General features: G+C 44.1%; 1 protein-coding gene across 2 annotated transcripts; it reads right to left on the reverse strand.

The window, feature by feature from the left end:
* Positions 1 to 5,071: 5,071 nt before the first annotated feature.
* Positions 5,072 to 7,967, reverse strand: C10H7orf25 (chromosome 10 C7orf25 homolog). Of its 2 annotated transcripts, none has more exons than XM_059655753.1 (2): positions 7,835 to 7,967; positions 5,072 to 6,950 (listed from the first exon to the last, which is right to left on the reverse strand). In XM_059655753.1, the coding sequence occupies exon 2, from the start codon at positions 6,927 to 6,929 to the stop codon at positions 5,634 to 5,636; it is 1,296 nt and encodes a 431-aa protein (XP_059511736.1). In that variant the 5' UTR covers positions 6,930 to 6,950; positions 7,835 to 7,967; the 3' UTR covers positions 5,072 to 5,633. The 2 variants fall into 2 exon arrangements, with proteins under 2 accessions (XP_059511736.1, XP_059511737.1); XM_059655754.1 differs by lacking the exon at positions 7,835 to 7,967 and adding an exon at positions 7,557 to 7,696.
* Positions 7,968 to 11,550: the final 3,583 nt, after the last annotated feature.

An 11,550-nucleotide genomic window follows, 5' to 3' on the forward strand; every position in this document is an offset into this window, starting at 1 on the left:
CTCACCTCAGGTGTATTCTTCCCCCAATGCTAGACTGCCTAGGAAGTTTTTCTCCACGGCCTTAGGCAGGTCATGACCACCTTCACTCTCTATTTTTCTTCTTGCAAAATTAGAACACTGAGCTGCATGATCATTCTGTTTAAAAGCTAACCCTTTGTCATTTATCTAATGTTTGTAGTGTCCAGAAAGCTGAAATGTGGTAGAGTCTAAGCTTAAGAAAAGTTTGTTCAGTGGCCACTTCCCCAGTTTTGCAACCAATGTCAAGTCAAAACTTGAACTTCCACACATGCCAAAAGGTGAATATTGGTGCCTTTGTTATCCCCATGATCCAGAAACCCCACTCCCCTGATAGGCCCCAAGAAACACATAGGGAGGAGCTCTTTAAGCACACCAGGATTTTCATCCGAGAGAAAATCGTACACATGCCAGAAGCACAGTAGTTCACAAGGATACATGCAGACCACTAAAGTGATATCGGAGGGACATACTTCTTAGGAATAATTAGCTGGCTGCAAAATTAATACTTTTAAACATCTGCATAAAAAAAAAAAGTTTATAATTCTATTATGTTTCCTTCCCATCCTGTAACATTGTTCACAACCTACAATATATCAAAAATCATGTAGTCAGTTAATAGGGGAAACGTGAAGAAAGGAAAAAGGAAGAAAATTAATTAATTATAATATAAAAAGAAAAGGGCCCCGCATGGACCAAGAATGAGAATGCACTGAGGAACATCATTAACACAAGTCTCTGTGTTTGCCATTAGAAGGAAGAGAAGAGAGGAAAGGATACGCAAGGGTAAGGGTACTGGATCCAAAGACATTTGAAACCCATCTCTGGGAGATGGCAATTCACTTAATCTCTCTGATCTTTTTTCTCCAGCAAGAATCTATATATTTAAAACCCTAATATGCAAATAGACTGAACAGAACCACCGAACAACTGGTCACTATGTCGTGTGCTGACTACCAAGGGCGTGTGCAGAACCTGGTGGGCGTTGGCTGCGGCAGGATGGCGGAGCAGGTGAGTGGGGGCACCAGATCAAGACAGGGCGCCCATCGCTGTCATCGGGGCGAGCCTCTGGTGGTTACAGAAAATTCTTTGCTGCGGTCCCGCCCAGTGCTCGCACCTGCTTCTGGCACCAGAGCCACCATTTGCACCCACTGCCAGCGCTGGCCCTGCTTGCACCGGCAGCTGGTGCCAGAACTGCCACTCGCACCTGTTGCCAGTGCCCAGTGCCGGTCCTGATCGCTTGGTGCAATCAGCGGGTGCGACCAGCGGCTGCCGGCCCCGATCACCCCTGAGGGCTTCTCCACCTCCCCCTGCTCCTGAGGGGTGATCAGGGCAGCAACCGCCCCTTGCACCTGCTGCTGGCACCAGCCCCAATCACTCCGTGCCATCAGCGGGTGCGAGTGGGGCCGGCGCCATCAGCATGTGGGAGCTGAGGTGGCAGGAGCGGGGTTGCTGGCAGAGAAGGGACCAGGGCCGCAGCAGGAGGGGCCAGGTGGGGGTTCGGACAACGGACCGAGACCCGCCCCTGTGCCCACGGCAGCCTCACAGCCCAGTTTCTTTGAAGGTACACAAACTCGTGCACTGGGCCCCCAGTGGCGGAATAAACCTTTGCATCTGCTGTGGCTATTCGGTGACTCAGCCTCTGACAAGCATCTGGCACATGGGCACGAGCCAAGTGCTAGTTCCCTCCTCTCCTCATACTCCTAGTTCCTGGGTCCCTGCCTGGCCCTACCCAGGAAGACGGAGCGAAGTCCTCCAGACATCATCTAAGGCCAGGGAGTGGGTGGGACTCAATACACACAAATGACATTTGCTGCCACTGAAATGGAGTGATCTCCGAAGGATGCCCCTTTGCTCTAGGCCTTCTGACTGCACTTGAGCAACAAATGGGTTCAATTCAACCTGCGTCAAAATCATCTGCGGTAGTTTATACATGCTGATTCCTGGGTGTGGGTCTCAGAAATAAACATGTTTATTCAATTCTCCAGATGATTTAGGGTACTGTATGAGAACCAATGTTATAGGGTGAGAAGACAAAACAGACTAGAACTACAAAATTTGGAGGTTTAACCTATGTTGAAAAATACTAGTTTTCAGTTATTAATAAGAAATATGTCCAGATAAAAATGGCACATGAAAAGTAACAATGACCCACAGTCCCTCATTTGAAATTCTGAGACCCACAAAGCCCTTAAAAAGCCACATAAAAACAATCTCATGTGGACTAAACTGATGAGAAACTAGTTATATTTTTTACATTCCCCAACGACTATGACTGTTTCATTGTTGAACTATTAAGGTGTTTGTAACAGAGTGCTGCCCCAGATTTCACTACGGGGTACATGACATGTGCAATAATGCCTTTTCCTAAAGTCTAAAATATTCTGAAATCTAAAATACATCTGACTACAAAGATTAGGGTTATGGGATTGTAGCCCTATTCCCGGGAAAGAATAAGCATGTTAATACCCAATTTCTTGTCAACCATCATCTATTCTTGACTAATCCTGGGTCTTTCCACTCCTTTGGAAACCCCATCTATGGAAATATCCACCTGAAGTTGCGCCTTGAGGGGCCTCTGCAGCCCAACCAGTGTCGATTCATCGATTCCTGCATTTGGTTTGCACACCTGTCAGTGGTACTTGTTTTATCAGTCTTTTCTGTTTAGTCTCCAGAGAAAAAGTAGCCTAGTAGACTAAGCTTTCCCCCCATTTTCCCAGAGCTGGTCAGCTTTCCTCAGCAGAAAGCTCTTTCTACAAAGCAAACAGAGCCACCCAAATCCCTCCACTCTGACCTTGTCAGACCCACAGAGCAACAGTGTCATGTGGGCCAAAGAGCGCCAGGCTGTGAGTCAGTGGACCTGCTCAGTGCTGCCTCTTCATTCTTTTTTTTTTTTTTAATATATTTTATTGATTTTTTACAGAGAGGAAGGGAGAGGGATAGAGTTAGAAACATCGATGAGAGAAAAACATCAATCAGCTGCCTCCTGCACACTCCCTACTAGGTATGTGCCCACAACCAAGGTACATGCCCTTGACCGGAATCAAACCTGGGGCCCTTGAATCCGCAGGCCGATGCTCTATCCACTGAGCCAAACCGGTTGGGCTACCTCTCCCTTCTTAGAGAAGGTATATCCTGCAAGCTTCAATTTTCACCTCTGTAATAACGCTCCTTATTGTCAGTACTCAGGATTGGTAAATAGGCACGCCCAGCTCCTGATCTGAGAATTACATAGTGAAAACAATACAGATCTGCTCAAAGGAGTCATCTGCATTTTTAAAGGGTACAACACCCCCACCCCCCCCCCCCGCCCCCCGCCACCAAGCAGAAGCCAGGCTAAGAGAAATCAATGCCCAGGGAAGGAAGCAGACTTTATCTTAAGAAAGGCTGTGGGAATTAATTGTATGTATTTTAGTTGGCAAAGATCCCAGGTTCTTAACTATCAATACAAGGCAGGGATAGAAATCTACCTTTTTCCTGCTACTCTATACAAGCTCAGCCCTTTATACTATCTGGCACATGACACTCAAAAATGTATATTGAATGAATAAATTAGTATCATGTCAATTCTGTCTTGAACACATCAAGGCCATTATAGTCCCATCTTTTCTTCCTTTAATTCTTCTTTCATACAAGTTTTTGTTGTTTTCCTCAGATCTGATCCTGGCCCACTGTTTCTTAAACATTGCCATTGAGTCTCTAATGTCACTTTTCAGAGAAGTTCTGCTTCTCTAGTTTCATCTTTTATAAACTGTCCACATGAGCCTGAACTTTGAACAGGCACTCGTACTCACTTCTGTACCTTTCCAATCCCATTCATTCCCTATACACATCTTATGAAATCTCACACTAAGAACCCTCAAATGTCATTTCCTCTCTGACTTCCTGACTCCATAGCAAGAATTACTACCTTACTGTTCCCATAGTATTTTAAACATAATTCTGTTAGAGACTTTAATACAATTATATTTCAGTTGTTCACTTCCATTTCAGACTAAGAATTCCTTACAGCAAAGAAGTTATCTTTAATACCAAACTATTATAAGAACGCTCAGTACTTAATAGTACTTTAATAGGTTCTCCAAAAAGCCTAAATCCAATTTCCAACAATAGACAATTTTAGTTGCAATGCGAGTTAAATCTACCTCTCTACCCTAAATTAGAACTCCAATCACAGCCATTTCCCCTAGGAAATATGTTCTGAGTAACAGACTCTCTCCTAAGAGAAACACCTCATATACTTAATTTTGCATTTCATTTCAGAATGTTCATGGACCACAATAATCAAATTCCACCTCCCCACCAAACATTATAGCTGGAAATTGAGTTTCTCTCCTCACAAAATAGGAACTGGCACAACAGAAAGAAGTCAGGCTGTGAGGATACAAAATCATTAATACTGGCTCCTATACTTAGCTTAAGGCTCAAATTTCCCATTTTAAAACTGTGAATACATATCTACTTTGCTGGTTTGTTTGCTTTGTTACAAAATAAAGCATCTAGCACAATATGGACACAAATATGTCTTTTTAATTACATGTAACTCAACAGGCATTGAAGTTTCCCTGCCACTATTTCACAAGAATGAGATAATGCAGTTATCACTTGCCACTTGAAAAACAAACAGGAAAAGCAGAATTCGTAATTCAAATATTTGCAACATGGGGACTGTTGGTACTTAAAAGTAAAATCTAAATTTTTTTTTTTGTTAATCCTCACCCAAGGATATTTTGTTCATCGATTTTCAGAGAGTGGAAGAGAGGAAGAGACAGAAACATCAATGTGAGAGAGATACATTGATTGGTTGCCTCCCACATGAGGATTGAGCCTGCAACAAAAGTACATGCCCTTGACCAGAATCAAACCCAAGATCCTTCAGTCCACAGGCCACTGCTCTATCCACTGAGCCAAACCAGCTATGGCTAAAATCTGAATTCTTTTTAAATGTTTTATATATTTTTTCAATTTGTTCAAATTAATATTTTACCTTAAATGTCCTGGGTTTAGTGTGATTGTTGGCTATCTTTCTTTTCAAAAAGATGTATCAATAGATCCATGGGACTTGAGAGATCAGTAATTATTTTTAAAAAGAAAAACAGGAAAAACAAAGACAAGATTTACTTTATTCCATATTAATGTATTCTTTGTAAACATACCCACAGACTGCATCTGACATATAGCAATCAGTAAGTTTCTTTTCATTAATGGCTATTAACTTTAGAACCTGAAATTAACTATACACTAGTATCTCCCAGCCTGAACCTACTATAAATTGATAAAACAATAAAAAACAAGCTTCAGTTTCCTCCAGATGTTTAATGCAAGATGCAGTGTAGCCATATTCCATGAAATGTGACTACCAGTAGGGAGGTTCGTAGCCCTCCTGAAGCAAACAAATAAAAGCACTGTGATGCAGCTAAAAGCCTTACACAGGTGTTCTGTTCTTAATCACTACAGATAAGGTTGTCTCCTGTGCTTTCTCTAGTTTAGGAAGTTATATACTTTATAGATGAGAAACCAATCAACTCTACTGGTTTGAATTCTTAGTTATTCTTTTTACTAAAGACCTTTTGTTTTTCCAAGTAAGATGGGAAGACCCAGCTGTTGGTATAAATAACTTATTTCTGTGACAATATTGAAAGGATATCACAATATTCAGTGTCAGTTCTGTAATCTTTTGGTAAGGGAGTGGCTAGAGGTTCTTTGCTCTCAGTAAGTGCTCTGGGCTGATGGATAAACACACTAAATTTAACACCCTGGTTGTTGGCAGCTCTGACAAAACCACTATTGGCAGTCATTGTGATGGCTTTTAGGGTGTCTCCCGTCCCAAAAATCGTTAATGAACGACTATTGATTTTTGAGCTGGCCACTAGTCGCAAGGCACGTTCAGAAGGCTGGTCTGGCACCACATTAATTCGCTTAATTAGCACAGTGGCCCTCTCTCTCTCCCCAGGTCCTCCTAAAGCATCTAGAATAGACTGAAAATCCTTGACAGCAGATTCACAAGCAAACAGTTCCTTGTCCTTCATAAATGCCTCCAGCTGCGGTAGAACCTGCTCTTTCCTCTCTTGCTCTGCTTGTTCTGTTAGTACTTTTTCTCTAAAGATAAAGTGGCAACCTCCATAGCTGAGGGCAGATACGTATGTGATTAAAGTAGTAATGTCCAGATTTACTCTTTTGCACACATCGACCTTAATCTCTGTTGGAAACGCAACACTTGCTAGTATATTTTCCCGGTCTACTCTGGTCACCTGGAAACACTCGGGGCCCTCTTCATCGGAGTCACTCTCACTCAGCTGGAGCTCTTCGGGGTGATCGAACAGAGAGTTAACTGCCACTATGTCTCCTCGCACAGATATGCCCATTTCTTTCAGCTTCTCCGCCATGGGGCTGGAGACACTGTTGTAAAATGCAAAGATGATGTGAGGGTTGCTATACTGCACTGGCTGCTGGTGGCTGGCCTGAAGGAAGTCTTCAGCTTGCTCAATGATGCTTTTGTCACCATACTGGCCCCGGCCCAGCCAAATATTATGCAGAGCTTCAGCCTTCCGGCCAATGGCTTTCACCCAAGTATGACCACCGTTTGCAACAACATCCACCACAAGGGTCTGCTTTTCTCCCAAGGTATCTGTGTAACCGAAAACATGAAGAACACTAACAACGTCTTCCAGATTTTCTGCTGATTCCACTATGGCTCTCAGGTGTGTTAAATTGGTGCTCTGTAAATGGGATTCCTTAATAGCTACTTTCCCAGCTTCTACTTTCTGTAAAAATTTTAATTCAGCCTTCAATTTGCTGCACAGCTTGGCACCGCCTTCAACACCACCTTTTCTTGATCTAGAAAGTGATTCCGCCCTCTTGATCAGTTCCTTGGCTATGGCAATTCGTTCACAAAGCATGGAGTGTGCAGACATGCTGACAGCATTATCCCTTTCCTATGAAAAGAAAAGAAGCAAGGCACATTGAATGTCTTCACAAATTGTGGCGATTAATTCTTCACTGGGGATCATAAAACTTCAATCTAGGAACAGAGCTTATGGAGGCTGAGTCTAGGGGCCTGAGCTTCTGCACGTCTGATTTTGGAGAGACTCCCTTCTCTGACAGCTAAGGAAAGAATAACAGCTGTACTTCCGAACTCTTTCTTAGGCGGGCTGGATTCTTAAAAACTTCACTTTCATTTCTTCTGCTTGAAGGTATGGGTCCACAGCCTGTCCCAGGTCAGGATTAAACGCGGGAGTTGGGCAATCTGCTATGTAAGAAACTTCCCATCAGCAGCCTTACTCTGGTTGTAGATAAATTTTAATAAAAGCTCAAAAGTAAAAGTAAACTGATTAAAGTAAAAAATATCCACACCGATATTAGCAAATCATCCAAAGCAAGGCTCTCTCCCCTAAACCGACCACGCTCGGGCTCTCTGACCTTTTCCTCCTCCGCGAGCGGGTCTTCCTGAACCACAGTACACGCTCCAGGGAGTCAAGACCGCCTCGCTCCTGCCCTTAACGTCAACCAGCGCGTCTTAAAGACGGAAGGAGCCCACTCACTCGGCTTCCTCTCCGACTCCAACCACCAACGAAACTCCATGGGTACGGGGCTCAGCCCGCGACGGCGCGGCGGCCGGTACGGCGCCCCGGTCCCCGCAGCTGCGGTGGAGGCCTGCCGCGCAGGCTCGGCTCAAACGGCGCTGCGGTCGGGGCCGGACGTGGAGCGCGGGCGGGCGGAGGCCGCGCTGGTCACCCTCCACGCCGGCGCGAAGCTCAGCCCCTCCGGGTCTCGCAGGGGAGCCCGGCCTCCTCCTCCCTCCCCTCCCCCGGCTCCTCACCCGCAGCGCCTGGAACCCCGAGCAGCGGGCATGCGCGCGCGCCTGGCGGGGACCCCCGGGAACCTCACGCAGCAGCCCCGACGCGACTGGGCCGCCAGTGCTCCGCCCGCGAGCCAACGCCGCCTCCGACGCCTCCCGCGTCGCGTAGCCCGGCGCCGGATGACGCAGCACCGGGATTCCCAGGAGGCAGCGCGGCCTCCCGAGCGGGGCTGAGGTTAACGCAGCCATGTTTGTTGATGGCATCTGACTTCGGAGAGGAGGTAGACGCACAGCCCCGGAAGCCAGGAAAGGGGCAGTGGCGCAATTCCCAGGGGTCCGAGCACACGGCAAGGCTTCACCCCAGGGTCCCAGGCAGGCTGACCTCCGCCCTAGCACCTGATCACTGGTTGGACCTCGCCTGGTGGGAGTGGGTGCATTTTAGTGCAGAAACTCCCTCACCCTAGCCAAGTACCCCGTGTGGCTATCAAATTCAAACCCCTAACAGGTGCCAGGCAATGGTTGTCTTAGAGAAAATTTTGGCAGAGGTTACACATCTGGTAAGTGCTGGCGCTGGGATTTCTGACTCCAAGCACCATCCTGGGCTCCCATAGAAAGTGGAGTAAGAGGTGAGTGCCCTCCTCAAGGGAACAAATGAGCAAGTGACTTCTCGGAGACCGGAAAATTTATATTACTCTGGTCTAGTAGAGTGCCCAGAGTCACCCAGAAGGTTAGGGCTTTATTAACGTAATAGTTTTAAAAGTTAAGTGGACTTCCAAGTTAGAAATCATCTTTTGTATACCTTATGTCAAATGTAAGAAACATTCAAACCTGTGAAGAATTTTTGTGCCTTTATTTGAGCCAAACTGTCCACAATTGCTGGGAAAGAAAATCTCAATGCATTGAGATAATGCTCCAGAAAATGGCAGTTTTGCACCTTGTTTAATGCATTACAATCGAAAGAGAAGACACAAGTGGGTTACATAAAATTCATTGGTGATTGACTGGGGAGGGAGTAAAATGATGGACACATATCTTTTACGGAGGTGGGTCCAGGATAGTTGACAGTCAACAATTAACATGGTAATAAGGTCTCTGCCCCAGGGCAGGGGCACTGGTTGTGCCCTGAGGGGTCTGGAGAAAGGGGAGTTACCCTGACAATCCAAAGGAATGTTATCACAGATGCAAAAGACGATAGATAGGCTTTAGTTAAAGATTGACTCTGGTCAGGGAAGATTCTAGCCTAGTACATGATTACCTGCCATAAACTGCTTTTAAAGTTTTTAATTTCAAACCATCCTTAGGTTACTTTAGGTCTCTGGGTTTGACACTTCTCCAAAAAGGGCACACAGATGGACAATAGACGCATTAAAACGTCATTAATCACCAGAGATGCAAATTAAAACTACACTGAGATATCACCTCATACCTACCAGAATGGCTTCCATCAATAAATCAACAAACAGGTGCTGGGGAGGATGTAGAGAAAAGGGAACCCTAGTGCACTGCTGGTGGGAATGCAGACTGGTGCAGCCACTGTGGAAAACAGTATGAAGTTTCCTCTTAAAATTAAAATGGAATTGCCATTTAACCCAGAGATATCACTTCAAGGAATATATCCTAAATATCCCAAAACACCAATCAGAAAGAATATATGCACCCCTATGTTCATAACAGTGCTATTTACAACAGCCAACATCTGAAAACAGCCAAAGTGCCCATCAGTTCAAGAGTGGATAAAAAAGCTGTGGTATATTTACAAAAAGCCATTCACATCATGGAATATTATGCAGCTGTAAAAACAAAACAAAAAAAAGGATCTCTTACCTTTTGAGGCCACATGGATGGACCTAGAGATTATTATGCTAAGCCTAATAAGCCAGTCAGAGAAAGACAAGTATCACATGACCTCATACATGTGTAATCTAATGAATATAATAAACTGATGAACATACAAGTCCAGAGGCATGGATATGTGGAACAGACTGACAGATCACAGGGGAGGTGGGTGCTGGGAACAAGAAGAGATTAACCAAAGAACATATGCATATATGCATAGCCCATGGACACAGACAAAACTGTAGTGAAGGCCAGGGCTGGGTGGAGGGGGTAAAGGGGTTAAGATGGGGGATATCTGTAATAGTCAACAACAACAGAAAAAAATGGCTAGAATCTACAGGCTGGAAAAGACTAGAATTTGGGACATTTAGAGATGCATGGAATGGATTGCTAAACCAAAGAATCTGGACATAAAGTACTTATTTTAAGGCAAATGAAAAGAACTGAGAACAAGGGAGAAGTGTTCTAGGCAGCTTCAATTGAACTGGGCTTCATATTTAATGTGGCTATAGGCAGAGATTAGACTCTTGACACCAATCCATTTCAGCTAATTTTTCCTCTTTATTCTGTAAACATCCAATAAGAAACTGCATGTGGTTTCTTTTTGTCCTAAATATAAATGCCTTTACTTTTCCCTTCTTTGATTTGTAGAATTTTAGCATCCCTCTGTTTTTTTAATTTGACATCAGAGAGCAAATTCAAAAGCAGTCTTAGCCAAATCATTATCCTTGCCAGGCCTTTCACTTGCATTATTAAAATATACTTTCAGAAAACCCTCTGAGATAATTGTGCTGTCACTTAGGTAGTAAGTGGGAGAGGTGAGACCTGACTGAAAACCATTCCTTTTTATCACTACCTTCTCTTTCTAGTGTGTTGGATTCACAATATATCAAGAACCCATAAGGAAAGATTAGATGAGGCCTTCAAGACAAACATCTATAATAAGTGTAATACGCTAATTAGACTTGACGTCCTTCCAGACGAAGCCGGGGTTGCGAGGGAAGCCCGGGTCCCGGGTGCCAAAGGAAAGCTGGTGCCAGCAGCCGGGGTAAGGCAGGCCTACTCTTGCACGAATTTTGTACATCGAGCCTCTAGTCTTGAAATAAGTTGGCATGTACCATAATAATGCTTCTGCCACTTAGAATGAGATAGGGTGTGGTAACTGGGAATCCTGATAAAAATTCTCTAAGACTCTTCCCCTAAAGTTGGCTAAATTTTAATCAAAACCTTTTTAGCTACATTTAATCATGGAAATGCTAAAGAATAATGACACTCATAAACCCTTCCTATGTTCTGTAAGCCAGACTAATGATGTAATTTCTCTTATCCTAAGATCTTTTTAAAAAGACAAAGGAGTCCAGCTGGTGTGGTTCAGTGGTTGAGCGCCGACCCATGAACCAGGCACAGTTCAGTTCCATGCCCAGGTTGTGGGCTCAATCCCCAGTAGGGGCTGTGCAGGAGTCAGTGGATCAATGATTCATCACTGTTTATCTCCCTCTCCCTCTAAAATCAATAAAAACATTAAAAAAAAAAGACAGAAAACTATACTATGCCTTTGCATATAATGAAAACAGTTCAGACACTCTGAATCACCTGCTTGATTGTATGGACCTTAATTTGCAGTAAAGATTCTGAATACTCTGAGGTTACATGAATGAGGGAGTCTTAAACCATAATTTTGACGCTTAAGTATTAGTATTTTATCTCCAGCACTCATATTCATCCTTAAATTTAAAAAGTCTGTTCTAGACTCTAAGGAGGTCTTTTACAATACACTTATCTACTTGTGATGGAGAAACCAACAAGAACCAGCACATAATTTTTCACTTACATAATTTATATCCTATAGGAGACTAATTTGGCTTAGCACTCTTCTAAGCTCCAGTGCTATTTCACAGAAC

Source organism: Myotis daubentonii, chromosome 10, assembly GCF_963259705.1.
Source record: "Myotis daubentonii chromosome 10, mMyoDau2.1, whole genome shotgun sequence".
Taxonomy (NCBI): Eukaryota; Metazoa; Chordata; class Mammalia; order Chiroptera; family Vespertilionidae; genus Myotis; species Myotis daubentonii.